The following is a 27,958-nucleotide window of genomic DNA, read 5'->3' on the forward strand; positions in this document are numbered from 1 at the left end:
AGGACGGGGGCCCAGCAGGGCGGCCCCATAGAGCTCTGCCCTCTCCCCCTGCCCCAGGCTCTGTTGTACCCCATTCCTCCCCCCGGGGTGTTGGGTTGGCTGAGCTCGGCTTTGCTCTCCTCCCTTCCTGGTCACGTTTTCTGGCTGGAGCTGCTCCCTGTGCCGTGGGGCAGGGCTGTGCCAGCCTGAGCTCGTGGGTCACACAGCCCCAGCTTCCTCTGCGCCGTTCCCTCGTGTTGGTCCCCATCGCCCACATCCTCAGCCGTAACCAAAGCTGCCATCTGGCCTCTTCTGTTGTTCCTTTTCATTTTCAGGACCCAAGAAGCAGCTGCTGATCCATTTCCCAAGGTGAATCCCTGCCTCAGCTCCCCTCTCACCGTGGGGCCCGCTGGGGGCCAAGCTCCCCACTGGGGGTGCTGCTCTCCCCATACCTGAGGCATCACCCCTGTTAGCTCTGTGCTGGCAAGCTCGATTCTGGGCATGAAGCATCATGGCTGTGGCTGGTAAAGGGGATCTGGGACCCCATGGGGACGCTGGAGGAGCAGGCACCGTCCTGTGGGGGCAGGTGTGTCCTTGGAGACCCGCTGCCAGCTGCGTGCCGTGAGCCTGCTGCTGTTTTGCAGAGCTGTTTTCCTCAATGCCTCGTGCAGCTTTCAGAAGGATCCCACTGCATCCCCCAGCATCTGTGTTCTGTAAGCTGCCTTGGTAAAAGCAGCACCCAACCCACGTTGTCCGGCTTTCTGTGCTCTCAGCAGCATTTGCCATGGAGGATTTGCAGCCTTTACTGCTAGGAAGGGTGAGGGGGGGACCTGCTTTTTTGGGGGCACCGAGGGCTGGGGGTTGGGGGATTCCAATAGAGAACAACTGAGCTGAGGGCACAGCTGGGGTCACGACCCAGTTGGGGTGCAGTGGGCTGGAGGGCAGGATCCCCCACTCCTGGCCCTTCCTTGGAGCCAGGTGTCCTGGTGGGTGTTGCGGACCAGCTGTGTGTAGAACCGTCTGTAACCCATCCTCGTTCCTTCCTTTGGGTTCCTTTCTGTTTGCTTTGGTTCTTTTTGGTTTTATGTTTTCTATTGTAAAGCCATCCCCTGTTTTCAAAGGGGAGGGGTGAAGGGGGCGGATTGGGAGGGGGGAGAGGGGGTGGGGGGCACCACCTCTCCTGTAATGATTTTAATCCATTTCGAAAGGAGGGAGAAAAGAAAAAGGATATAAATAAAAAGCAAGCCCGGAGTTACCTTTCTCTGCCCAAAGAACCCAGTTGCACAAAGCGATATTGCGGTGTGTCGATGAATTGTGTGTCGGTGTATATTATACAAAGAGGTACTTGTCACTCCCGTTTGTAAACTACATTTGACATTAATTAAACACGTATAAATCTTCAGGGCGCTCCGCCCTGCTCTCTCTGCCTCTCCTTTTGGGGGTGGGGGGGTGTCGGGGTGGCAGCCACCTGCAGCTCCACATCGCTGCCCCATCACGGCTGGGACCCCCAGCAGGGCAGGGGGTGCATCCCAGGGGGCTCCCCTTGTGATGAACGCCGGGCAGCCGCATCCTCGGGCACTCTGCTATGGGGAGGATGAGGGCAGGAGGCCCTCGGCCCCAACAGATCCATAGAGCCGCATTAGGGTCACGGTGTGGGGTTACCGCAGCAGCTGGGGGTGCAGGGGGGGCTGGCGCCGCGGTTGCTGGTGTGCAAACATCGCGCAGACGGATCGATGGCTGCGTCCCATGGGACGGGGTCCCCGAGGCCGGGGGGGCAGTAAGGGGGGGTTGGGTCCTCCTCCCATCTGCTCCGGCCCAGCCGGCACATGGAGCGGTGGCAGTGCCGCTCCACACCCTCCCCCCCCCCAGCCCCCCGCCCGCACTGATATTGTATTTATATTGTATTTGCAATCTCTTCGGGAAGCGGAGGGCGGTGATGGATCGGAGGCGTTATTGAGAAAATGCAAATGGCTCGTAGCGGGCGGCGGGGGCCTCGTCCATCACCCTTCTGGGGGATCCATATCTAATTAACGGTAATGAATGAGGGAGCCCACCTAATGACAGCCCGCCGCTTTGTGATGGAAATGAGGCGGTCCCATTAGGCAAAACACTTAATTAAACAAACGGCTCGGAGCGCGGCACGGGGCAGGGCCGGCCCTCGGGGTGCCGCACGTGGGGACCCCCCGGTGGGGCTGGAGGATTCCCGACGGGACGCGCGTCCTCCGCTCCCGCCCCACCGCCACCGCGGCAGGAAGGGCTGGAGGTTAATTCCTTATCAATAGCCCATCGGCAGCTCATCCATCACCGGCAGGGCGGGGCTGCGAGGGCCGCGGGGTGCCGCTCCACGCACCGAGCGCCGCTGCTGCCCCCTGGCGGACCGAGCTCCGCCGCCGGCCGGGGCAGCTCCGAGCAGCAAGCCGGCCATCCAAAGGGAACAGCATGGGGAAAAGCACCGCGCTGCACGGCCAGCTGCCGGCTCGCTCCTTGGGAGTGATATAGGGAACACCCAGTACCGACCACAGCTCCAAAAGACAGCCTCGTTTCTCCCCGTGCTTCCACCTTTCTGTTTGTGGCATCTCTTGGATGACAGCTGTGCCGTTTCACTCCATTTCCAGGCCATATATGACCAAAGTTGGATGCACGACCCAGGCTGCTCAAAGACACGCAGTAATAAACTCTCCCAACAGTACTGAGAACCAGGCACAACAAGACAGAGAAGACACGAGGCACAGCCAAAAAAGGTTAACTTAATTTCTTTTTGGTGCAAGAACAACAAAAGTTACCACAAACATTTGAGGTCTGCTCCACGGCGAGGGAATCAGTGCTTTGGCTGCTCTCAGAGCTTTCATGGAGCCAGACAACGCCGAGAGAAGAGGGAAATCTCACAGAGCTGCTTCTGTTTGCTCAATGCAAAATGAAAGACACAGCAGAGAGGGGAAAGAAACAAAGACTGCAGAGCTGCACCGTAGGGTCAGCACAAAGCCACACAACGTGCACATTGGACACGCGGACACAGAGAACACCACAAGACAGGAGAAACAAGCAACAATCTACATGCAGTTTTGGTCCGTGACACCTCAGGGCTCAGAGCTCAGCACCTACAGTGCTTTAAGTTACTGCAGGTCTCCTTTTGGCCATGACGTGGCTGGCTCAAGGCGGCTTTCAGGCTTGTAACCAACAGCGAAAAAAAAGCGCAAAGTCTCTGCTTTCCTCCCTTCAGTGACACAAGGCAAAGGGGATGGCACCTCCCACACAACAACCTGAGCAAAGCAGAGGCAAATAAGGGAGGCCATGACACCACTAAGGAGGGGAGTCCCTGGCACAGTCAGACAGGAAGGTGGTACAGAGGGTGCTGTAGTAGGTGGGATACACCCGCAGATGGCTGACGTGAGCTGAATCTGTGAAGTCTACAGCTTTCACGGAGACCCCAAGCTGCCGCCGTGCGTCAACCATGTGCTTAACATCACCAGCGTTGATGATGGCGTCCGCCTGGGAGTAGAGGTAAAGCTCAGGCCACCGGGAGGGTGCCTTCAGCAGGGCATCGTAGTGGCTCTCGTGGATGAAGCGAGTCAGTGGGTACAGCAGGATCCGCAGCACGACAACTGTAGTAGCGAAAGTGAGCAGAAGGAGATACCTGAGCAGCACGTTTGTGGATGCTAGGACAGTGGCCAAGGCACGAAGGGCTCCTCTCAAGTTTCTTCTGCCAGGGGCACTATCAAAAACAGTGCCTGCGACTTTGAGGTTCTTAAAGGGCTGCTGAGTGTGAAGTGCCTCAATGATGTAACGGTAGAGCATGGCACCACCATTGCTAAAGACATGGAAAAGCACCGGCCTGTTCTCAATGCTGTAGTCAAAGAGCAGCTCCAGGAGTCTCCTGGCTGGGGTCTGGAGGGATTTGATGCCAAAGCTCTCAGAGAAGAATATCAGCCTCCATGGAGCTGTGTAGCGGATGACGGTGCACCCCTAAGCAAAACAGAAAGAGATCCCACACATATTTGGTTTGGGCTGTAAATTACATGGGGCAGGCGAGCAGCTGTACCATCAACTAACAGAAATCATGGGGCCAAGAGGCTCTTCAGTGTTATTAGCAAAGCATCAGCATGAAAGGAGTTGGACTTGGTGATCCTCGTGGGTCCCTTCCAACTCAGAATATTCTATGACTCCATGAATAGGATTATATTCATCATAATAGTACAAAGACTTATCAAAAGCTTCCTACAACACCAGCAGCCTTGCCTGATGTCCCAGATCCTTTCCTGTCCTCTGCTGACATCTAAACTCAGTGGCATCACACACTGACAAACACAAGGCAAAGGCACCAAGACAGCCCTCCCTCCCAAGGCTCCCTTATGGCTGAACTAAGACGAGAAGACATCAAGTTCTTCAAACCAAGCTCTCCATAACGCTTTGCCAGGGTTGCAGCCACTTCCTCATTAAGGCTCTACAAAAATCTTTCCTGAAATGCCGTAATTTAAAGAACAAGCATTTCGACAGACCCCCAGCTCCGGTGGTTAACAAGCAGGTGTTCCTGTCACGGGGCACCTGTTTCAGACAGGTTACAACAAACCTGAATGAACACTTACATGAACTATCGGTGCAGAATGAAAAAGCTGGAAGAACAAAAGCTGGGGATACATCAGTCGTGCCTCAGCCTGGCCTTGTGAATCCTACACTGCAGCCCATCAGCAGGCAGTAAGCAAACTGCTTTTCCCCACGTATGTGCCAGCTTGCACAGCTGATGTAGCTCACTTTAAGAGCCCCACAACACTGCAGCGATTCACACGAACACAGAAAACCGCTCCGAGTAAGTATTTTTATCTCAGCTGCACGCACAGAGCTGACATCAGCAGCTGTTATGCAACACAGCTGCTCAACACAAGGAGCTTTCAAGGACAAGAGCTCGGCAGGCACGGAGGGGTTGGATGAACCCACCAACATGCAGCACACAGCACAGGGATCCCAAGAGCTGTATGACAGCACATGGGAGCTACTCACCTTCTGGCTGTACAGAGCGCTGTACTTGGCCAGATGCCTGTCCCGGCAGCCTGCCCAGCCCAGCAGGATGACCACGGGCAGCCCGTCTGCGTGCCTTCTCTCTGCGCCGCCCCCTGGAACGCACCATAGCATTGGAAATCAATGAGCCTCGAGTCTGCCGGGCCCTGAAGGTGACAGCAGCCCTCCTGGTGACAAAGCTGAACCGAACACAACGGGCGGCTTCCAGCCCGCCGCCAGCAGCTCACGGCCGCCGTGTGGGTGAGCAGCACAGGCCCAGCTCCCCCTCCGTGCCCCCAAGCTCCCCTACAGCCCCTCTAACCCGGCTCCATACCCCCCCCACGTACCCTCCAGGCTCACCCCCCTCCCCCCCCGCACCCCCCATCTCCTGTCAGTCCCGCACCTCGGGCCGCCCCCGGCGCCAGCTCCACCGTTGCCTCCAACCCGCCGACCCCCATCGCTGCCCGCCTCGCATCCAACCGCCGCTTCCGCTCTCCCCACCGGAAGCTCCGCCCCCTTGCGGCCCGTAGCCAATAGGAACGAAAGGCACCTCCCCCGCGTCATCCTCCTTCCCCTCCCCTCCCCGCCTCCCACTTCCGTAGCAACGCGCCCTTAGCAACCGCCGTGGGTCGGGAGCCCCGCCTACCGGGCGAGAAACCTCCCGCCTATTGGTTCGAGAGGAGGCCGTGGCGGGCGAGGATTGGTTGAGCCGCGGTGTCAGTTATTTCGCGGGGTGGCCGCCCATCGCGGGAAGGTGAGGGCCTTGGGCCGGGGTCGGTGTGAGGGGCCGTGAAGCCTTTGTTTGTCGTGGCCAAGATGCATTTCCAACCCTCGGTTACTGTCCTTGGGCAGCTTCTGATAACAGCAGTAGGAAGTTCTTTTTGAGTGCGGGTCCTGCTGTGAGGGAAACTTGATCACGGCCTGAACCTCTGATGAACCATCTGAGGCAAGCGAGGGTCAGCTGTGGGAGCACAGCTGGAGGGGATTGAGCTGTGCTACATGAAGGGGTGGAGTCTGACCCCAGCTCCCCTAGATCCCACTTAAGGGCTGACCAACACTAAGGCAGCGTCTCCTTCTGGAAGCTGCTCCTTGGTGGTGAGCCTCAGTGTTGGCAAGTCCTCAGCACCGGTGAGTCTTTCCCTTAGGTGCCCTCTGGTTGTCCATTTACTCTGTTGGAGTGGATCTGGGCCCAGTTCAAATGGTTCAGTGCACCCACAGGAGGGTATGCTGCACTACCAGGCACTGACCATTGACCCCATCACTCCCCATGCATCCACACCTAGTTGTGCCCTTGTGTCACCCTACTTACTCTGGGTAGGTCAGATATGAGAGGTGGTGCTCTTGTTGTGAGACTAGCAAGAAACAAAAGGGGGAGAATGAGTTACATCAAAACGACTGTATTAACACAGCAAAACAGAGAATGTATGAGTAGGAAGGAAAATGAGATATCATTAATAGCTAGTAAATGTTTTAATACTAATATTTTCCAGAGGTCTCCAATAAGACGGTAGTTCTTTAATACAGATTCTACCTTTAAGGCCTGTATTAAACTTCTTTCTCACTCTTCTCTAGGCAGAAGAAATCATGACATCTGTCAAAGAGCAGGAAGCCATCAGGAAGCTCATGGTTTTCCTGCAAGAATGGGACAGCGCTCACAGAGTTGCTCGAAGCCACATCCTGGACAACTTCATTAGAAGCAATAATGGCAAGACAGAACCAGAGCTGGAGCTGGAGTTCTCCCAGGGAGCCAGCTTGTTTCTGGCTCGCCTGGCAGCGTGGCTGAGGATGACGTATCTGTTCCCTTGGAAAGCCACCGAGGTGGCACCTGGTAGTGGGATGGAGAGGAAGGGAAAGTTCTCTACCAAAAAATGCCATATGAAGAATAAGCTTCTGTATAAAGATTCAGCTGGGGGAGGGGAACAAAACAGCTATCTGAAGATGGAACTGAAGCGAAAGTCATATGGCCTGTCTCTCAGGGGCCTTGAATTAGGAACCCCTGCATGCCTTTGAGAGGAAGGTCCGTGCTCCCTCTAACAAAGAGAGTACCCAGGTTCAGACCTTCACATTGCCGGAGTTGCTTGGGGAACACTGAGACAGTCTGTAATTGTCTCCTTAGCCTTATCAAACAGCTACATGCACAGCACGTGCATCAGCAAGCTGCTCAAGTCCATTGGTGTCTTCTTATCTGCTGCAAGTGGGTGAGTACAGAATGTCACTGCCTGAGAGGTGCTATGGGGAAGGTGATGCAGGCAGTGGGGTTGTGGCTTGCTGTAAGATGCTCTCAAATCCAAATCCACTGCTTGCCCAGCTCCAGAACCACTGGGTCATTGGCATGGTGTGGAAAGAGCAGGCTGGGGAAAGAGCATGCTGGAAGCCTGAGAGCAGAGATGGGGTTTTCTGTGCCTGTGGTTTAGCATCTGAAATGAGCACAGGGTAAAGCTGTAGCTGGTGGCACGCTGGCAGTAAAGCTCTGTCCTAGCTGAGCCTCAGGTGCCTCGTGTTCAGTGTCCAGGTGCCACCATGCTGCTACAGCAAGGTGTGCTCGCTCAGGAAGGTGTGCTCCAAAGCAGGGGATGTTTTTGGCTTTGTTCCTCCATCCATGCAGGCGCAGATACATTATTGAATTCCTGGAGATCGGAGGCGTCTTGATGCTCCTGGAAATACTAGGGCTGAACCACCTGAAAGAGGAGGACAAAAGGGAGTCTGTAAAGCTGCTTCAGCTCATCGCAGGCGCTGGCAGGAAGTACAAGGAGCTCATCTGTGAAAACTACGGTAGGTGGTGTGTCCACCTGAGCTTTGTCCTAATTCAGGTGAGGATGTTCTCCCCGCCCTCTGGCCCCAGGGCTGCTTGCAGCATGGAGCCACTCCTTCCTCTGCTGTTGCAGCGTTGGTCTGGCTGGAGGAGCTCAGAGCTCTGCTATTGTTGAGCAGCCACATTTCATCCGCTCTCTCCGGTTTTAATGAGCTCGCTTTCTTTACAGTCGTTTCTTTGGATACGCTGTTGCTGTCCCACTGCTCACAACTGCTACAGCAAAAATCACACAACAGTTTCTATTCTTACTCTCAGTTGCCTACTGCAAACCTTCCCTGCTGGAGGCTGGGGCTTTTGTGGCACATATTGTGCTGTTCTTTCAAAGGATATTTTCTTCCTGTTCTTTTTTTTCCTCCTGGATGGTAGCAGCCAAACACCATTTACTGCTCTGCAGTTGGGATTATGCCTCATGTCACCATTGGCTATGGGGTGAGAGCTGCTGTCGTAGCTTTCTCCAAGAGCAGCAGATGGATCCTTAGCAGTGCTGCTGGCGTGCAACTCAGCACCTTTTTCTCCACACAGGTGTGCAATCCCTTGCTAAGCTGTTGGCCACCTGCAGCTCGGCAGAGGTTCAGGACGAGGTGCAGATCTTGCTGGACTCTCTGGGCCATGGCAACCCGAAGTACCAGAACCAAGTGTACAGCGGCCTGCTGGCAGTGCTGCCACACGGCTCTCCCCATGCCCAGCAGCTGGCTCTGCAGACACTGCGCAGCATGCAGGTGAGCGGTGGGAGCAAAGGGTGCCCCCAGGGGCTGGAAAGCCTGCAGTAGTACCAGAGAGAAAGGCCTGGCCCCATTCCCAGCACTAGCTGGGTTTGCCCCCTCCCTGTAGGGGCACAGCGGGGAGCGCTGCACGCACCTGCCCCCACAGCCCGCCCTTGTCCCGCAGGACGTGCTGGGAGAAGCTCCCCCGGCCGTAGTGACGCCGCTGCTGGCAGCGCTGGGCTCGGCGCACCCCGCGGTGCAATACGAAGGTACGAGCCGTCCTGCCGCCCGCGTGGGAAGGGCCGGTCGGTGCGGCGCAGCGTGGGCGGTCGTTAGCATGAGGCTCATTAACATGCGTCCGATTTGCATACCCAGCGGGCACCGCGGCGGCGCGACGCGACAGAGCTGTACCGAACCGCCGCTACCGACCGCCCGGGGCTGTGCGGGAACCGGGCCGGAGGGCGGAGGGTAGTGCGGGACCGGGAGGGGCGGGGGGAGCGGGGCAGGCCGGGATCGCCGTGCGCTGAGGGAGGCGAGCGGGCAGGGGGGAGAGGGACGGGGAAGGGAGTGGGTTATACTCCGGTTTCTCTTCAGATCGTATAAATCTTTCGCCTTTTACTAAAGATTTCCGTGGAGAGGAACAAGCACGAGTGTCGTGGAATTTTTTGAGGCTCCGCTTCGGCGGAGCTATCCCTGCGGTGGTTAATGACAGAACCAGTCTTCCTTTCTCTAATTCGCTTATATTGATAAGGGAACATTCCAGGTTCCTCTTAGTTTCTGCTTATGGGTCTTCTTAGCGCGGTTCCGTCCGTGCCGCACGCGGTCCCGTCCCGCTCCGCCCCCCGGCTCAGCCCGAGTCCCGCCCGCCCGCACCGCGTTCCGGTTCCGCCTTCATCTGAGCGTAGGGGGCGTGGCGCGTAGCTATTAGCATACCTCTCATTACTATGCATCTCATTAGCATACCCAGCGTGCAGCGCGCGGCCCCGTGCACCCCCGCCGGGCTCCGTCGGGCTCCGCCGCCCCGCGTGTGAGCGGCCGCCGGTAACGGTCGGTGCGGGGCGATGCGGGGCCGGGCTGTGCCGAGTCGGGATGTGCCGAGCGGGACGGAGAAGGGTGGGTCGCCGTGTGTGCAGGGTGGTGGGCGGGCAGTGGGCACGGGGCCGGGCAGAGCACAGGTTATACTCTGGTTTCTCTTCAGATCGTATAAATCTTTCGCCTTTTACTAAAGATTTCCGTGGAGAGGAACAAGCACGAGTGTCGTGGAATTTTTTGAGGCTCCGCTCCGGCGGAGCTATCCCTGCTGTGGTTAATGACAGAACGAAGCACTGCGCGGTGCTTGCAGCCCATGGCGCAGCATTCGGTGTTTAATCCGTTGCTGTTCCCGCAGCCGCCCAGCTATTGCTCGCCCTCACGGCCCGCCGCGCCCCGCCCGCCCTGCTGCCCGGCCTGGTGGCCCTGCTGACTCCGGCCGGGAGAGAAGCACGAACTACAGGTAAAAGCGTGTCCCGGCAGGCCGCGCTGTGGGCTGGGCTGTGCCGAAGGTCGTTCTCGCTCTCCTCGTGTTCCTCCCGCAGACCCAACGCTGTGCCCGAGGGAGCAGATGCAGGCACACATCCGACAGGCTGCTGCTGCTAAAGCTGTCGGGTAAGGAAACCTGGAGCACAACCCACAGCAGAGTGCAGGGAGCCGCTTTGAGTTGGAAGCGAGTAGCAGGATCAAGTGCACCATCAACTCTTTGCTGGTGACACCAGGCTGAGTGCTGCAGCTGGCACAACAGAAGGGAGGGATGGCAGGGATGCCACCCAGAGGGACCTGAACAGGCTCAGAAAGCGGGCACACGAGAACATGATAAGGTTCAGTCATGCCAAGTGCAGGGTGCTGCACAGGGGTCAGGGCAATCCCAGGTACATGTGCAGACTCCTTGTGAGCAGCCCTGCAGAGAAGGGCTTGGGGGTCCTGATGGACATGAAGCTGGATGTGAGCCATCGCTGTGCTCCTCCTGCAGCCCAGAAGGCCGGCTGTGCCCTGGGCTGCATCCACAGGGGTTGAAGGGAGCTTACAGGAAGGAGGGGGACCAACTTTTTGCACAGTACGGTAGTGACAAAACAAGAGGGAATGGCTTTAAGCTAAAAGTGGTGAGATTTAGGTCAGATTTTAGGAATGGAAAACATTTTAATCAGAGGGCAGTGAGTCTCTGGCACAGAGACATCAGCCACCCAATGGAAGAATGCAGTACCTATGATTGACCACAGCACATTTGGCTGCTTGTGCTGAGGTCTGTGCAGTTATTATGAGATTCCTGCATTGTCCACAAGATAGTGCTATGAGAACACTTCTGCAAAAGCAGATAGAAAAGAATAATCCTGCAAAAGCTGATGAGTTTAGGCGGGTACAGAGGCAGAGTCACAAAAGCAATCAGTGGTGGTGGTTCCACTTTGAGCTCTGGGTTGTCCACATTCATGCAAGAAACTTTGTAGGGTTTAATATGCACCAGGAAGCTCCTGCTAATAATTAAATGACTGTTTCTCAGCCAAACAAACAAACAAACAACCACACACTGAATGACTGACAAGCCGTACTTGGTCAAATGTTTGAGATTCTTCTGTTTTCTGCCCATTGGTGCCTCCATGGGGCTCACACCAGGTCTGTACCAAGAGGGCCAGGCTCGATTTATTGCATGCCCCTGCACAGGGTAGAGGTTGATGGCCTGTCTTATTGCAGCCTATTAGCCAAGGAGTCAGCAAAAGTGGCTGAAGAGCTGATCCAGCTGAAAGTGGTGCACGGCCTGATGGTTGCAGTGGGGAACCTGGATTATCCACTCAGCCAGAGAAACGCCAGCATCTCCCTGGAGGTGAGTGTGATGGAATACAATGGGTGACGTCTTAGCATGTGGTCTCTTTCCAGAACACTTCACCAGAAAGGCTCCCTGCACTGTTTTAGTGAGGTTTTTATTTGGTTCTGAGCACAGCAGGCAGACTTCACAGAGGCAGGAGTGGCACTTCATTCTGGAAATAGCTGTACTACTTATTCCTTTTGCTTCCCTCCTGCCAGCTACCACAAAGAGGGTACTGGGAAGTACTCATACGCTTGTTCTACTCTGCAGCTTGCCCTGGAGGCTGGCACAGACAGAGTTAAGTGGTTAACCAAGGTAGTTTCCCTGGATCTAGACACTAGTACAGAATTATAAGCAGGCTACTTTGTCCTGCTGGTGCTGCTTAAAGAGCTTTGGCTGCCTCAGCACAGATCTGTGATGACTGGGAAGAGGAAGGACCGTACTGTGAGCAGTGGGAAAGGCACAGAATGAGGGACAGCTAAGAATCAGGCTACTCAGTGTGACCTGTCTGGTTATGCAGAGGGTCAGTGTACTGTTCACCTGAGGAGACACAGACAGTGCTGTTGCAAACACCCTTCTTCCTCTTATCAGTGAGCTGGCACTGAGGGACAGCAGAGTGGAATAAGGGCTTAGGGCAAGGACCAACAAGTTCCCCTTTGGTGTGTTCAATAAGTGCTGGCAGAAGCACTGAAACTTAAGGGGGGTGGCTGAGGCAGTAACTGGCACATAACACTGAGGTTATCTGCAGCCAGACTGTGCACACAGTTCTACCTCCACACGCATGCATGCACACCCCTTATCCCCATACACTAACTCTCTGTTCTGTTGCAGTATTTTGTTCGCACGTATCCCTTTGTGGAGGAGTGTGTAAGGAAGGCAGTAGGACACACACTGTTCCAGCTCTTTAAGGTAAGCATGCCTCCCTAGCAGAGTTTATCAGTGGCACTGGGAGAGCTTGATCTGTTTTGCAGAGGTGTGGGGGACTGTATTCACAGGGGAAAAAAAAATCCCATCTAGAGTTGGCTCAGAAATGGACCAAACCCCCCTTGGCGTTCACATGTAGGCTGTGTTCAGGAAGATCATTTCTCTAGTTCAAACACAGAAGAAAGCAAGGATGGATTTTCAGACACCTGCTACTTCTGCAACAGCAGGATCTCTGTGTCAGAACATGGCAAGAGGTGACTCCAGCTCCTGCAAAACCAGGACCCTCCTGCCTCTAGCTCCGGGGATAGTGATACAGAGCACAAAGACACACTGGGTCCAGAGAAGGGCACTTTTTTCATTGCACCCAGGTTCTTAGTGTTTTACCACAAGCTACCCTTGGTCAAAATTAGATATAGCTAAGAGTAGTAACACCAGAAACAGCAGGACTGAGCAAGGGAACTGCCTTGTGCTTTAGTTTAAACTCAGTAGGGCACAACAGCCCTCTCACTCTTGCTGTGCTACTGTCTTGGTATGCTGCACCAGGCATACCTAAAGCTATTGCTGCCTCTTCCAGGACTGCCCTGAGACCTGGTACACAAAAATAGATCCAGTCCAGGCTGAAGAATTGGCCTCCAATCTAGTGGACAGCCCCGAAGACATGGCAAAGATGCAAACTGCAGAAGGTAGGCATGGAGCTGGGGTCAGTCACTTAAAAACCCCCTTGGTTTTGGACTAGTATTTCCCCCTTAAATTTAAGGGAATAATCTGTGGTAGAAGACAGCTCAGGAGACCAGGACTGGTGTCTAGGACAAGAGTGAGTAATGATAGATTGGTCTTTGTGTACTCTGATATTTGTATGCCTACACACTGGAAGTGAAGCTCAGAGTAATTTTTGTCCTACTAGAGATAATCCCTATAATGAATTAAACACATGAGAGGCACCCAGCAGCATCACTCATGTCCTATTTGTCTGTCTTTCTCCATCCCCCAGAGAACAAGTTGTGTGGGGCTATCTGAACTAGGCCACACACAAGGGTCATGAATCCCAACTTGCTACAGCTGCGCTGGTAGCAGTTTTACCCTTCTGTCTCAAATACAGGTTTTGTTGGACTGCTGAACATGGCTTCTCATGTAGTACATTGACTGTTTCCCCCTGAGCCCACAGAATATGCATATGAAGTAACATCCTGGGCCACTACTGAAGCCTGACCACAGTATTTAAGTGGGAGGGAGTGACAGGGTTTCACCTGCCTGCTGCTAAAGAGGTGATCCACTCACTGAAACATATTAAGCTTTCCTGAAGTAGAGGAGTCTTGTTTAGAGTGCACAGGATCTCAATTGAAAGAGAAGATTTATTTTAAATTAGTTTTATGCAAACATTACAAGTGTAAAGACTTCAAAAATAAAACTACTCCAAAAAAAATGAGGGTACCTCTGCAGCATTAGACAGTCTTCAGGGTCTGTTAAGACTAGCAAAAATCAGCAAGAAATATGTTGTAAGATTGAAGTTAATTAAATACAAGAACGTTTATTTAATTGAAAAAAACTTTGTAAAATACTGATTTTTTTTTTTTTTGAACATTACATATAGTCCATTTTCTTCCCAGAAAAGTGTTGTGTTTTCAAGCACATCTGGAATCAAAAATTACATGTACATTAGCAAGTTATATGTATGTGTATCTACTTCCCTAATAGAAGTCCATCATCATTAATAAAGGACCAGATATGAAACATATCTAGCAGACTCTCAGCCCTCCTCCCCCAGGCCTTGAAGGGGGGGTTTTTAGCAGAGTCTCTACAGGGTACCCTGATACAAGACATGAAGAGAGATAGGCTGCCGTGTTTGCTTCTCTCAGGCACCCTACTACATTTAATAGTAGTTAAACCACTGACAAACATGCAAGACATACAGAAGATTGCTTGCTAACCAAGTTTTGCTGTATTTACTGATGCCTCTGCTTTCTTATCTTCTTGCTGGCTTGCTCCTCTAGTTGCATGGCTACTTCTAGAGCATCCAGTGTTTCTGTAAAGGAAGAGGAGAGTGACAGGGTTACTGATCTGAAAGCTGAATTCCCTGGCCCAGATGTTCCACTCAGCAGTTCAGCTGCTGCTCTTTTTACTTTGAAAAGTGCAGACAATAGGACCAGTCCAGCCTGGTGAGCACTTATAAGATATGCTGGTGTTACTTCAGAGTTTAAAAAAAAAGATCAGTAAAAATACAGATTAAAAACACACCTCCGGAGTAGACACCATCTCAGAAAGTACTAACGTACCTCTGGCACTAAGGAAGTTTCTTGAGCTCTCTTCTATGAAGTACCTAGCTCTGCTTACGAACGTCTCAAGGTCATAGTCGGGTTGTTCTGTGATTCCCAGGAGGTAGTCAAATTCAGTTGTCATTTTCTGTATTTACAAGAATGAACATACTAAGACACTGACTTTCTGCAAATTCAAGTTTCAGTGCATCTGTTGCACCAAATCAACAGAGCTGAGCTTCTACAGACAACTTTATCAGTCTGTGCTGATTAGCAGCAGGCAGAGGAGACAGGGACTGGCTGGCCAAAGCACCAGAATTCCCCAGTTTAACCAGTTGAGCAGGAAGCCACAGGAAAAAAAAAAAGCTGGCAGTAAGGGAAACATAATACCATATAATTACAGCCCATGGCCTACCCCATAGCGCTGGGTTCAGGCAAGGCAAGCTGCTGTCAACATGTAGAAGGCATCTTGAGCTGGGCTTGCCTCTTTACCTGTCTCAGTTCTCGAAGCTGTTCTACAACTTTCTCCTCCCGTTCACCAATTTGAATCATAGCTTCACGGAAAGTAAACAGGTGGGGAGAGAGATCTTCCTCCTCATCCTTGGGCAGCTACAAGAAAACAGCTTAAGTAAGAACAGCAAGTTGTTTACAGCTTTGGGATCTTTGCAGCCCACTGCACACACATACATTGTGTCGAAGATCTGAGCTTTCTCCACTCATTTCTGTTTCCTCATTCTCAATCTCCATTTGATTATGTGTTTCACCACCTCCATTATGAGGACTGAGCTCTTTCACCCTGCAACAAGAATATTTGCCACTTAATATCTTTCAGGAGCTATGGTATCACAAAACAGCTGCTGCAATCCATCTGTGCTCAGTAAAAAGTACTTGGCTTTATTAAATTCCATACATTATCATACCTGGAACAAGCCCACATAGACAGAAACTCCAGAGGGCTGGGAGAAAGAAAGCTGAAAGATGTTTGTTTCCATGTCCAGTCTAACTATCAAGCTAGGACCTCTCCTGGAGAGAAGAGCTGAAGTACACAATGCTAACTGCCAGTAAAGCCTTTCACAGAGGCATGTCAGCTTGGTCTGTCACAATCAACTAAGAGGACTTAATACAGAAAGAAAAGGAATGTCACTTCCTCCCCTCCTTCAAAAACAAAACAAAAGACCCTCCATGCTAGAACAGCCCTGTAAGAAAGACAAAAATCATGGCTGATGAGATGGAGCTAGAAGTAGATGTCAAGCATCAGCTAGGCACTTCATCCCACTTAATAGCATCAGCTTCATATTTTCAGTAAGTTTCGGCCTATATATTCCCTTTCCTGCAGCCTGAACTTGCCTTGTGCAACAGCAATGAAGCCAATGGACGCAAGCGAAGCACAGTGCAAGTCAGATGCTCCATTTTTGTCTTGTGCTTTCAGGTGATCAGAAATGACTGTCCACCAAAAAAAACACACAAGAAAAGCAACTTCAATCCTGAGCCAGACCTGTGAAGATTCATTGTGCTCCTCAATGCTTATGACTTCTCTCTGGAGAGAAGGAGGGGACCAAGAGGCCTTTTATGACATAAATGAAGCTACCAAGACTGAAGTATGCAAGTTTTATCTCATTAACTCAGGACAAAAGTCACAGGTTCTGCAGCCGCAGCACGGAGCCACGTGACACAGCATCAGCAAGGGAAAATTCAACCACCACTGACGCTAGTGAAGGAGGGAAGGGTTTAGTTGTTTCTTTAGCTGTTGTGCTGAGACTCTAAATACAAACTGCTTTCCCTGCAGCCAGAGTCTGCCTATCCTTTTTCGCTTTTCATCTCAGCAGAGGAATGTAAAGGCTGCTCTTCAGAGGTATTCCAGGGTTCAGCAAGTCCCCTAGGGAACTCCAGAGATCTGTTCCTGCAGATCTGTCTTACAGGTGCCCAAGACCAACCATAAAACATTCAAAACTGTGCTCCCACCATTTGCTACCAAGCACCTGAATTCTCTGGTTTCTTTAGATTTCAAAATCTCCATGGTATCATACTCTACTCTACTAGCTCATATCAAAGTCCACAGTAAACACCTGGTGGTATTCTACATCATCTGTAGAGTTATGTCAGGGATTGTAATACAGCAGCCATGTTCTTAGTGCACACTATAGATGGAGGTCGCCATTCAGGACACTGCCAACAGGGTATACTTCCTACAGAAAGCAGGGCAGTTTGAAGTCTAACAAGACACTCTTCCTCTGAAGAAAGAAGACAGTGCAGTCAAAACGTATTCTGCAATGATAGTAGAATCCCTAAGTAAGAAAGGCCATTACCTGTCAGCGTATCTCAGTGTGTTTAAGGTGTACTCGCATGAACTCATGCCCGGAGAAATCATTGCTATCTGCAAACAGAAAGCCACAGTGAGTGCCACATCTGCCTTTTGCTCAAGCTACTGGCCCTGCAGATCTCATTAGGCAGTGGGACGTGTTAGGGAAAAAGGTCAGAGTTAAGACATAGTCTTTTTTTCTGTCCGGCTCCTATGGAGCATTCCAATGACTGTGACCAGTTTTCCACTGACTTTGTGCACCCATGGTGCAGCACCTTCCCAGGAAGTAAAGCTCTTTGAGAGCACACTACACACTACTGTAGATCCACAGTATGGAAATGACTTCATGCTGCCTCCTTCCTACTGAGGCTGGAGAAAAGCTTACTGAAGATTTGACACCAAAATTCCATCCTTCTAGGGGTGGAGCATGCAGCTATCTGGTCAAATTGCAACACTCACAGTGAGTGGGTTTAACTGTATCACAAACATACTTACCATACAGGTCCTTGAGTTCGTTCCTATGAAGGAGTCCCTTAGCACCTGGGTCAACTTGCTTTCACGGAAAGGAGTATGAGATTTGTTCTGGCCTAAAGCTCTGATACATTCCTAAGAAAAGGAAAGTCTTTGTAAGCATAGTTACTTGCATCTCTTCTCAAGCAGGTCTGCAAGCTACAGCCACCAGCAAGCCGGAAAAGTTATCTGTATTGCTCTGTACATACTTCATAGCCTCTTAAGTACACTCCACACATTTGACTGTCACAGGATACCTGATACCCACCATATGTAGAAAACAACAAACAAAAGCCAGACAACTTGAATGAAGCCATTTTAAGGCCATGCAGTGTTATACTCGATGAGATCATACAACTATACCACTTCCCTGGAAACATACTAAGCATGAGTATAATACATATCATTTTTAGTGTTATTAAAATACAAAACTAAGATCCTTTTGGCTATTCTTTTCCCCTACACTGGAAAGAAACAGAGCAGATTACCTCAAAGTTAAACAAAATCCCGTGTTGATGAGCACCACTTGCTCTCCAAGCTATAGCTCACCTTCAAAGCCAGCAAGCTCTTATTGATTTCTGCACCTTCCATTCGTGTCTGTCGATCAGCACTAGATGTGTCCGCACCTCTCTCATTTCCTGCCAGATCCACCAAGGAAAACTTGCCAACCAATTTCCCTCTCTGACGTAGTAGGATTTGGAAGCAGGCATGTGACCGTGAAGAGCTAGCGTTTGCAAAGGTCTGCCCAGATGTCCTACAGCAAAGATGCAAACAAGTGTCAGAATTGCATCACTGAAGATTCAAAGGTCCCAGTAGCATTAAACAAGACCCACCCAAAAAAAGGATGCACAGCAGAGCATGAGATAAGCTTTCAGGATGCACGTATCTACATGTGATGTAATACAGCAGCCAAGAAGTTCTTCTTGGCCAAGTAATATTCCCATAGCAGGTATATCTAATTAGAGAGCTAAGACTTGTTAATACAGAACTTAGTCCCTGATTAAAGACATGCCAGAGCAATGGTAGAGATACCCCAGCCACAGGCTGCAGCCAGGCCTGCCATGTTGAGCAGCCAAGCCTACAGCTGGCCTGCAGCACCTTCTCTCAAGGATTCCTTGGAGATCTTCAAGTGACACATAGCCTTTTTGCTGCTATCAGAACAGTTTATCTGGCCTGCAGTTAATCCTGAGTACTTTTGCAGCTACAGCCTGATGCCAGCTGCTCTTCATTGATCTTACACACTCTCAAGGAGCAACTCATGCTCCAGTATGCTAGCTGATACTTCTCAACTGGAGTCTACCTGCTTCCTAGATGTGACAAGAGGGAAAGACTTCCCCAGTACAAATGTTTCCTCTCTTCTGGAAATGTGTGAACATGTGGCCACTATGGAAGGAAGACATGCTAGTCCTTCATTCTGTAACCCCTTTGTTTTCATGCAGAGGTGCAGATCAGTGCCTGTCTGTTACTGGGAACAACAGGCTCCTTGTTTGAAATCAAAACACCAGCTACAAGCATCACTTTTTGCAGACACAGCTACAAGACATGATTCCTTTCTTATTGTTTTAAGGCATCAAACCTGCAAGCACTGCCCATCTCAATCATTCTGATGACATCTTCAGCACAGCCGACTTGTTTCTCTTGCAGACCAACAACCTGAACCTGCTGCTTGCTATCCTCCAGGACTCGAAGCTTTGCCTTCTTATTCAAGAGATCAAACACCTATATTCAGGCAAGAAGATTGAGGGAAATTTGAACATAGACTCTTTGTGAGTAGCCTGTGCTGGCTTTACAGAGAGCCATACAGGAACATCACATTTAACAGAGGCTTAACAGACTACAAAAAAAAAGTATATTCAGCTATTCATGAAACATACAGCCAAAGTCAGGCCAGGATTAAAAGAAAACAAGAAGTCTTACCTTTCCATTATATATTTCAAAGAAAGTCACATAGACTTCCAGGTTTTGACTCCTGTACCTGGGCTGGCTTAGAAGAAAGAAGACATCTTGTGCTGGTGAAGGAAGACACAAACTTGTTAACTAGTTTAAAACATGTCCTGGTTGCTACTTGAACTACTGTTGAATATCACTAGCCACAATCCAGTGACTAGCAGCTGAATGACAGCCTTCCTAAGCAAATTCTAATGAAACAATTAGTGACATGCTAGCATCTGGAAACCAGTTTCAGCAGCATTGTCATCCAGAAACTGGAAACAGGGATACGGATGTTTCTACTGCTAATATTACCTGCAGACAGCAACTCTTGCTGATCTAATAAGATCAGTAAGTAAGCACTGCATACATATCCCCCTGACGTGGGGAACGTGAAGATCTGTTATTGCTTTGGACAGGCCTGCAAATGCCAACTATTTGTTTGAAATGCTTCCTGCAGAGAACCCGGACAACACTTCCATGCTGCTGGAAACTATAGACCACAACAGCTGACCCTTTGATTGAACTTCAGCTGACTTGCTGCACTGAGGGTTTCACAATATACCTTTCTGTAAGTAGGACAGAGAACGGTTCGTGGTACTTTCTAGGCATTATATCAAAGAGGGGCTTATAAGCACCTGCTACCTGAGAACATTTTGTATGTGCTTCATTATTATTATTTTTGGATCTAATGCATGAAGTAAGAAGCATAAACCACATTCATATGGTTCCTGCATAACAAACTTCATATGGGAATCAGGTAGCGTTCTGTTGCGTTCAAGTCAGGTATTTCCAAACACCTTTCTTACACTGAGACAAAAGCAAAGCAGAATAAATCAAAATTAAACAGTTCAGTCCTACAAACATTAAAGTAGAAAATATAATGTCTCAGAAGCAACTGTCTTCTACCAGAAACACCTTAAATAATCCTGTAAAAACAAAGCATATCGATTTCAGAAAAGCATGCATGATTTTGATTTTCATATCTCAAGAAGAATCAACTTACATGCAAAAGCATATATGCCCTTCGAGGCATTCTGTGCTCTCCCAGAGAAGTCTCCACCCATAGTCTGTTAAAAGAAAAGGCCATCAGAAGTAAGGTGCAGCTCAAATGCAAGGCAGGCAACCTGATTTTAATCCCAAGAACATACCAGGAAGTTATCATCCTATTCTCATCAGACCATATACACAATCACAGCAATACAGTTATTTTCTGCTTCCCTGTCAGTTCAGAAAGGAGATTTAGACCATGCAAAGCATCAGTTAAATGCCTGTAAGGCTCTGGAGTGCTGGCTACTCCATCAGAGTTCAAAGGAGTTGTTCCTCCAAGAGGAAAAAGGACATGATTTCCCTCACAACTCCAGAAGAAATACTTAATACCTACAGAAAAGGAGGATTAACAACTAAAAGTATTAACAGTTTATGACAGAACCCTCAAGATCCAAGCTCCTTGTACAATCCCATGACAAAGAACTTCAACATAATTTATCTAAAGCTGGAAAATTTGATTCTTTGAAAAAAAACTTACATGTGTCTTGCCGCTGCCTGTCTGACCATATGCAAAGCATGTTGCCTTTCCACCCTCAAAGATTGTCTGTACAAGAGGCCTAGCAGTGAACCTGGATATTCAGAAGGTAAGAGGCAGTTAAGGCAAGCAGTTCACATCCTGCTTTATCAGTTTTCCTACCAAAGCAAATAAAAGCAAATTCTTAGATAGTTAGCAAGGCCACACAAAAAAAAACAAAACTGTGTCAAACTTTTTAGTTCTTTGGTTTCCTCCACAAAGGAATTTTACATTTATTTCAGATAGCAGTTTAAGCCAGGCTGTCACCTAGCCATAGCTCAGTGCTATTAGCTTGCAAGTCATTCCAATGAGAAGAAAGCATTACCTGTATACCATTTCATTAGAAGCACATTCATCAAACGAAAAGTCAAATCTAAATGTTTGGGTTTCGAGGTACTTTGTTAGGTCTACTTTCTGCTTTGGCTCATGCACCAGCAGGACGCACTTGCTTGGAACAGTGATCACGTCACATTCCTTTTTGTTTATTTCTGTTGATAGAAAAGAGACTCTGTTTTAACACGAATAAGCCATGTCAAAAGTGCTCCAAATCAGAGCTGCTCTGTCAGTACACTTACCTTGTTTATTCAGAGGGCGCTTCCTAACACACACACAAATTCTATGTTCTTCTATCTAAGAAAAATTAGGAAAACAAGTAATTATATACATTTCACCTACTTAGAATTACAGAGAAAAATGTATTGGATGTATTTTAGGATCTGAAGTCCTTCACTGATGTAATAAGTTTATCTACATGGGCATGGCAGCAGCACATTAGTTTAGTTTGGAAAACTGCCTCCTATCCCACTGATGGGAGCAGAAAGCAGAAGATAAGTTCATCTGCTGTCATGCAGCAGTAGTTGGTTTTCAGCTTTGTCAGATGCAGGTACAGAAACCACCTAAGTGTCCTACAGTAGTCAGCACCTACTTGTTTGGACCTAATGCTGTCATTTTTCACTGACTATAGCATGACTTTAGCTAAGCAAAGACTGCTTGTTCTCAAGTATTAAACAACACCACCTCCAAATTTGCTGAAGATCTCTGCTAAGCCTGCTTCTTGTAATTTGACCTTAACTTCTGCTCTCTTACTTTTCGACCTATTTTCAAGGTGCTCACTGTACACCTTATATATGATAACACTATGTTACAGGGTAATAGTCTGTTTTATTTATTCATACCTATATACATATATATGTATGTATAAAACAAACCAAACTACTGTGTAATATACTGACATTTACAAGCTCTAAAGAAATACGGATGTTACCCACAAAATATCACGTGATATTCTTTAAAGGGCAATCTCTGACATTGCTCTATGCAAAGTAACGCAAGGCAGCTTGTAATAAATTGGACAGGTTAGTGACCTCACATTTACCACCAGGTGCCTCCAGGCCACAATATGGTCAGAATTTCCAAGGATCTGTGATGTACTAATTTGCTCACATGCTAAAACCCTCAGTAGAAAATAAATAAGGCAAATAGTCTGTGCTGCAGCCAGGGGCCTCAGTATTTCCTTACTGGGTCAGATAGGGATATTGGCTGGCAGTCTAAAGTTGCTCTGAATTCCCTGATCATCCGTGCAAACTCCCAGTTTGGACAATTGCTGTCAATTTCCTGCATGTAAAGAAAACAAAACAAAGGTAATTAGCCCATTATAGCAATAATATACGTATTATATATCCCCAGAGCATACTGAATACCATCAATTATATACAGTTAGAAATAATTCACTTCAGCCATGAGATTGAAAACATTCTGAAACTCAAATCAAAGCTGTACTAAAGGAAAAATGAAGAACAAAGCCCATCCAAAATACATTTTGGTTTCAACTACCACAATACACTGTCCAGTGGTACCCCTTACTGGTACAGTACTACACACCTGTGCACGTTTTATCCTGATTTCACTAAGTTGAGCTCTCTTTTCTTCTCTCTTGTTTTTCATCTTCTCCATCTCTTTCACAATGTTAGATTTTCTTCGAACTAGATAAAATTGAAAGCATTTCCTTTAATTCGATTTTCACCCTACGTTTTAAACGCATTTTACACCACCCCATCACTCTAAAGGCAACATTTCTAAGGAGATAACGCTATCATAAAAATACTTAAGACATCCAGTCTTATTGCCAAAGCCACCTTTCCAAACTGCTAGTCTAGGAGCGTACAAAGTAGCAGTGATGCACTAATTGCTGGTGAATCGGTTCTTAGCCACTGCTCCCTGGTACCTGGGCTCTGTGAAGAGCTTATTCTAGCAGAAGGCAGATTATCCTCTGTAATGCCATTGCCATTTGGAAGCATGATTTCTGGAGCACAGCACAGCCTACTAGCCCTGGTTCGGACAGCTGCAGAAAGAAGCCAGACCAAAGACAGTAAGTGGAACCCAAAGATCAGGAACTGTTTGTAGTTGTAAAGCCTCACAGTGTGCAGTATGCCTCAGCTCTCATTTTGGTTTGGTTCAGAATAAGCTAAAGCCTGCGTGCAAATAGTTATTTTTACACCCAGATTTTATTCAAAGGTACAGATCAACACCACGTCAGCTAGACAAGTTAATACTGAACCTCTTATTTGAATATCTTCAGAAAACTCATGAGGCATACCCACAACTATTCATGGAGAAGGTCTGGTCAAGATAGATAATTACAGGTTTACATTAACTCAAGCAGGCTCAAGTTCTTGCTTCACTCAGCCAGCACACACAGAACTTCTACTAGCGTAGTCAGAGCCTGTTGTCAGCAGTATCAAGGCACTTTGCTTCCTGCTCGCCCTGTGAACGCTACTTGATGCTACAAAGCAGGTACCATATTCAACCACAAGTCCTGCTGCAGCAGTCTGGTTAAGCAAGTACACTGTTCTTCAACAACACTGTTTCCCGAGTCCTCTGATAACGCCTTCAAGCAGAAGCCCTGGATATTTACATAGCATTGGACCTCCCCCTCTTGCTTTATACGTGAAGGGGTAGGAGCTGCTCCTATTCCTAGATGCATACTTAACTATAAACATACAAAGCATGTTGCTTCATATCAGCAGTTCTCTGCATTCTTCCTCTACTCACCGGGAGCTGCCAAGCTGTTTCTTACTTGTGTAGAAGTACAGGGATCCACCCCCATCTCATTTTCCTGGAGGTTGTGCTGAGATTCGGTGATGACAGACATCCTAGAGCGGCCACGCATGGCTTTGGAAACAGAAATTCAAGGTCAGTATCACATGTCAGACATACGGGCATTTGAAAATAATCATGTATTCAGATGTGCATGCTGTGAGTAAAAAGACCATTTCTAAATTGGATACATTAGCAAAGTCTGGGATAAAGCAATGCTGGAAGGGTAGGTGGGTGAGAAGCGGCCATGACAAAAGAACAAACAGTTCATTCCAGATTTGCAGCTTTGGTGAATTTCTCTCCAGATTCCACCAGTGATTCGCTAATATGGCTGCTCCAAATCTTAAGAACTAGGAAGGAGGTAGTTACATCACGGACAAATGGAAGATCCTCTGAAGCTTCACTCCTGCAGGCTATAAATTAACTGATGGTGACAGCAGAACTGCAATCCAGCAGCTGCTTAAAATGAATTTATCCAAAGTGATACCACTAATTTTGCTTTGCGGTCTACAGGTTGAGTTATCTGTATCTAGGAAAGCCAGGATAAAGATCATTTCTTCCTCATCCAAAGATAAAACTGGTGAGGAGCTGGATCACACCCATCACAACAGCCAAGCCCGATGCAGAGAGAGCACGTGGTGCCACAGTGGAGCGGCAGCTGAATGACACTAATTTCAGCTAAAGGAGCCAACACAATCACAATATGAAATTCTTCATAAAGTGCCTTTTTGAAGTATGTGGCAATGGAGGCTGCCTGGACTATTGTTCTCTCACCGAGACCAAACCATCTGCAGAGCTTCTTGGGGAAGGAATAGGAATGTACCTCAATAGGTTTGTGAAGAAAGCAAACATGGTATGAAAAATACCACCACCAAAGAGTGCTATGAAAACCAGAACTAAACTCCAGCAATCACAGGAATTTATCCAGAATTAACCACTATGATTCCAAAGGAAATAATACTTAACGTGAAACAAATCTCAGCTTCAATTCTGGATCAAATTCCTTACAATTGTGCCCATGAAATTCAGTGCTCACGTGTTAAAATCTTTACCTGCAATCTTCTGCTCAGGTGCAGAGACATTAGATGTCACTGCTGCAATTTTAAGAACAAAAAGAATCAGTTTCATGATACTCAGATGGTGCGTTATTCCATTTCCGTTTGTCAAACATGCCCAGACCTGATTTCATCACAAACTCATTAGCACTTTCTCTATGAATGATAGTGCTCCTGGGCAGACATACGCACATACAAAGGTTTGCTCTTTCTAAATGGTTTGATTCAAGTTATTTCTGTACACGAGAACATAATGCATCTCCTAAAATTCTTCACAGAACCTAGACATCATCTGTTTTCAAGTTCATCCTAAAAGCACATTCTTCTCTCACTTCCTTGAATGAGAAGGAGACAGACACCTTCTGATCTTTGATTTGTTTAGTCTAAGGGCTGACTCCCAGGCTGACTTCTGAAGTCAACATTAGCTCCCTAATTGGTGCAGTACAGAGTTTGCTCTGAGCCTTACTTCCTAACACTCATACAGTGCAACTATAATACAGATAATATTTGATGACTGATTGCTTCCCTCCAGCACTCTGAGCGGGTCATCAGGGACAAGACTGTGCCAGAAGCAAAGGCAACAAACACTGCAGATCTGTAATTAGATTTTATGTGTCAGGAAAGCAGCAGCCTCTGTGAGGACATTTTCTCCCCCCATCAGTCAACGTCTGAATTAAAACACCTTTATATTTTTCCAGCTGGCTGTCCATTAACTGATTTGTCTAGAGATAATCACTACTTTGCCAATTCACAAGATCTATGGAGAGTCCTCTGCATTTGAGATAGATCATATTGAGTTTCTCCGACTACTTCCTCTCTCTCAGGTACAAGGGGATTTGTACTGTTGATTTCCAATAGTAACTTCCCTCCTCTTGCATCATACAAACAAGGCCAGACAGCTGCAGCCACCCACAGTTCATAGAAAAGCAAAAGTTTTGGCCAGCTATGACGTTAAGAGAATTATTTAACCTGCAGTCAATTGACGTCAGCATCACTTGACTGTGTTATAAATAGACCTGTAACACCGACACTTGCAACTCAAAAACAAGAGCCAACTAAAAAGCTGAAAAGCACATGGATTTCCCTACTCCTGACTAGCAACGTTTAGAGCCACATCAAAGAGTAACTACAGCAGTGCTGCAGAAAAGGGTAATATATCCAAAAATCCCAGCTCACAAGAACAGGAGAGCAATGGATTGGCAGAGGTTGTGCACTCAGGAGCGTGAAGTGTTGGTATGAACGGGTATGCTCTTCTTAGCATTGCCTGAACGAGCAGCCTCACACTGCACTAAACTGGAGTATTACGGCCACAGTGGCAGACCCCAGTTTGACAGGGATGTAACAGAAGGATGTTTTCTCACCTTCCCGTGGAGCAGGAATTTTTGAAAGAGTTGATCTACGTTTCTGTTTCTGGAAAACAACGAGAGCTATTAATAATCAGAATCAGCCATGAACACACAGGGCAGCACTACAGAACCGTAATAACGCAGCAAGGATTTCTGATTAAAGCCTGTGAGACAGCACACAGAGTCAGATGTCTCTAACTTGTAAGACCAACAGCATTGTTAATAGCGAGACCTGGATTTAAGCGTGCTGCTGTCACGTTGCTATCTTCAGGATGACTGAAGCACTTACCTGTAGGGTTACATTCTCTTGCAAAGGAAAGTTCTCTTTCACTTCTGTAGCAGGTAGTTCTTCTGCTAACTCAGGATTTACTGTTATAATATCATCAATGTCAATCTGTAAAAGCAAAGGGAAGATTTGACGTTTTCTTTCTTTATGTTGACTTTCAAGACAGGCAAACAAACCCAAACAACTGCCAAACATTAAGTTAAAACTGCCCTTAAGGGCAAGACGACCGTTGAAATTCCATTCAAGCAGCCCACAGCCAGCCCTGCTGGAAGAAACGTGCCAGTCGTGCCGTTCACCCTCATCTGCCAAACAGCACACAGCTCTGCAGGTGCCATAGAAGAGCTCTGGGAGCACAACAGATAGGCAAAGCACATCAAGCGCTTTTAATCTCCTCCAGCTAATCTTAGTAAATCTCAGTGACTTCTGCGCTAGCAGAGCATTAAGAGGTGACTGCGATTGCGCTTACTGAAATAAACTTCAAGGAGCTGCTTAGACCTGGGGAAACGAAGCGTTCAGCATTTAATCCACAAGCCAATACACCTGCATCCTCGGTGCCGATCGCAAGGCAGCCCACGTAGATCCAGCTCTGCCTCCTGCCCGCCCCACCCAGCAAAGTCACAATCCGTGAGCCCGCACAGACCCCGCCGCCCCATCACAATCCGCCGTGTTCCACAGGGCAGCACTAACGGCCCCAGCCTTCTGCCAGCACGGGTCCAGCAGCCCGCCCGGCCATGCAGGACTGTGAGCGGCGCTGCGCGTTACCAGCCCCGCGTGCCCAGAGCCGTAAGGCCACGCCGGGCAGCAGGTAAGGACAGCAGGTAGGAGCAGCAGGTAAGGACAGCAGGTAGGAGCAGCAGGTAAGGACAGCAGGTAGGAGCAGCAGGTAAGGACAGCAGGTAGGAGCAGCAGGCGCTCCAGTCGCTCACCTCCTTGCCCTTGACGACGCCCGCCTCGCACCACTCCACCGACACGGCGGACTGCTGCACGTTCACCTCCTTCACCGTCGCTTTGTGGATCAGACCTGAAAAGGAGCAGATCAGAAAGAAGCCGCGGCGGCCGCCCATCCCCGCGGCACGGAACCCGCAGCCTCCCGCCGCCGCTCACCATTGCTGCGCTGGATGTTGACGACGCGCCCGGGACAGACGTAGCGGTACAGCCGCGGGTCCATAGCGCGGTACAGCCGGCAGCGGCACACACGGACGGGCAACGGCCGCTCGTTTAAACGCCGCGCGCCGCGGGGCCTACCGGGAGATGGCGGCGGGGGGACCACGAGTCCCAGCGGCACTTGCGCGTGGGGTCCGGCGGGCACAGAGCGGAGGGAGGGGAGGAGGCGGCGCGGTGCAGGACGGGAAGTGCAGTTCGGAGCCAAAGGGCTGC

General features: G+C 49.0%; 4 protein-coding genes and 2 non-coding genes across 10 annotated transcripts; 3 read left to right on the top strand and 3 right to left on the bottom strand.

The window, feature by feature from the left end:
* Positions 1 to 2,718: 2,718 nt before the first annotated feature.
* Positions 2,719 to 5,508, bottom strand: TMEM53 (transmembrane protein 53). The gene is made up of 3 exons (XM_072343202.1): positions 5,375 to 5,508; positions 4,975 to 5,087; positions 2,719 to 3,942 (listed from the first exon to the last, which is right to left on the bottom strand). Exons 1-3 carry the CDS (start codon positions 5,427 to 5,429, stop codon positions 3,280 to 3,282), a joined length of 831 nt encoding a protein of 276 aa, XP_072199303.1. The 5' UTR covers positions 5,430 to 5,508; the 3' UTR covers positions 2,719 to 3,279.
* Positions 5,509 to 5,714: 206 nt separating this feature from the next.
* On the top strand, positions 5,715 to 17,860 carry ARMH1 (armadillo like helical domain containing 1). Of its 4 annotated transcripts, none has more exons than XM_072343528.1 (12): positions 5,715 to 5,725; positions 6,544 to 6,767; positions 7,101 to 7,169; positions 7,577 to 7,743; positions 8,306 to 8,502; positions 8,672 to 8,756; positions 9,875 to 9,979; positions 10,062 to 10,131; positions 11,209 to 11,338; positions 12,152 to 12,229; positions 12,819 to 12,927; positions 13,344 to 13,682. In XM_072343528.1, the coding sequence occupies exons 2-12, from the start codon at positions 6,556 to 6,558 to the stop codon at positions 13,385 to 13,387; spliced, it is 1,266 nt and encodes a 421-aa protein (XP_072199629.1). In that variant the 5' UTR covers positions 5,715 to 5,725; positions 6,544 to 6,555; the 3' UTR covers positions 13,388 to 13,682. The 4 variants fall into 4 exon arrangements, with proteins under 4 accessions (XP_072199629.1, XP_072199632.1, XP_072199628.1 ...); XM_072343531.1 differs by lacking the exons at positions 5,715 to 5,725; positions 13,344 to 13,682 and adding exons at positions 5,740 to 6,099; positions 15,926 to 17,860; XM_072343527.1 differs by lacking the exon at positions 5,715 to 5,725 and adding an exon at positions 5,740 to 6,099 and having other exon boundaries at positions 13,344 to 13,653.
* LOC140255912 (U5 spliceosomal RNA) lies at positions 9,062 to 9,176 on the top strand. The gene has a single exon (XR_011904602.1). It is a non-coding gene; the product is annotated as a U5 spliceosomal RNA (small nuclear RNA).
* LOC140255901 (U5 spliceosomal RNA) lies at positions 9,666 to 9,780 on the top strand. The gene has a single exon (XR_011904591.1). It is a non-coding gene; the product is annotated as a U5 spliceosomal RNA (small nuclear RNA).
* On the bottom strand, positions 13,850 to 26,356 carry LOC140255716 (kinesin-like protein KIF2C). Of its 2 annotated transcripts, XM_072343525.1 has the most exons (19): positions 26,311 to 26,356; positions 24,947 to 24,988; positions 23,850 to 23,969; positions 23,023 to 23,139; positions 22,680 to 22,780; positions 22,317 to 22,412; positions 21,374 to 21,428; positions 21,124 to 21,286; positions 20,763 to 20,853; positions 20,241 to 20,304; positions 19,223 to 19,314; positions 18,882 to 19,024; positions 17,855 to 18,059; positions 17,291 to 17,401; positions 16,803 to 16,870; positions 15,184 to 15,292; positions 14,989 to 15,105; positions 14,518 to 14,644; positions 13,850 to 14,267 (listed from the first exon to the last, which is right to left on the bottom strand). In XM_072343525.1, exons 3-19 carry the CDS (start codon positions 23,965 to 23,967, stop codon positions 14,188 to 14,190), a joined length of 1,857 nt encoding a protein of 618 aa, XP_072199626.1. In that variant the 5' UTR covers positions 23,968 to 23,969; positions 24,947 to 24,988; positions 26,311 to 26,356; the 3' UTR covers positions 13,850 to 14,187. The 2 variants fall into 2 exon arrangements, with proteins under 2 accessions (XP_072199626.1, XP_072199627.1); XM_072343526.1 differs by lacking the exon at positions 23,023 to 23,139.
* Positions 26,228 to 27,849, bottom strand: LOC140255893 (kinesin-like protein KIF2C). Its single transcript, XM_072343911.1, has 4 exons — positions 27,686 to 27,849; positions 27,508 to 27,602; positions 26,585 to 26,689; positions 26,228 to 26,359 (listed from the first exon to the last, which is right to left on the bottom strand). Exons 1-4 carry the CDS (start codon positions 27,747 to 27,749, stop codon positions 26,228 to 26,230), a joined length of 396 nt encoding a protein of 131 aa, XP_072200012.1. The 5' UTR covers positions 27,750 to 27,849.
* Between the last annotated feature and the right edge of the window lie 109 nt (positions 27,850 to 27,958).

Source organism: Excalfactoria chinensis, chromosome 8, assembly GCF_039878825.1.
Source record: "Excalfactoria chinensis isolate bCotChi1 chromosome 8, bCotChi1.hap2, whole genome shotgun sequence".
Classification (NCBI taxonomy): Eukaryota; Metazoa; Chordata; class Aves; order Galliformes; family Phasianidae; genus Excalfactoria; species Excalfactoria chinensis.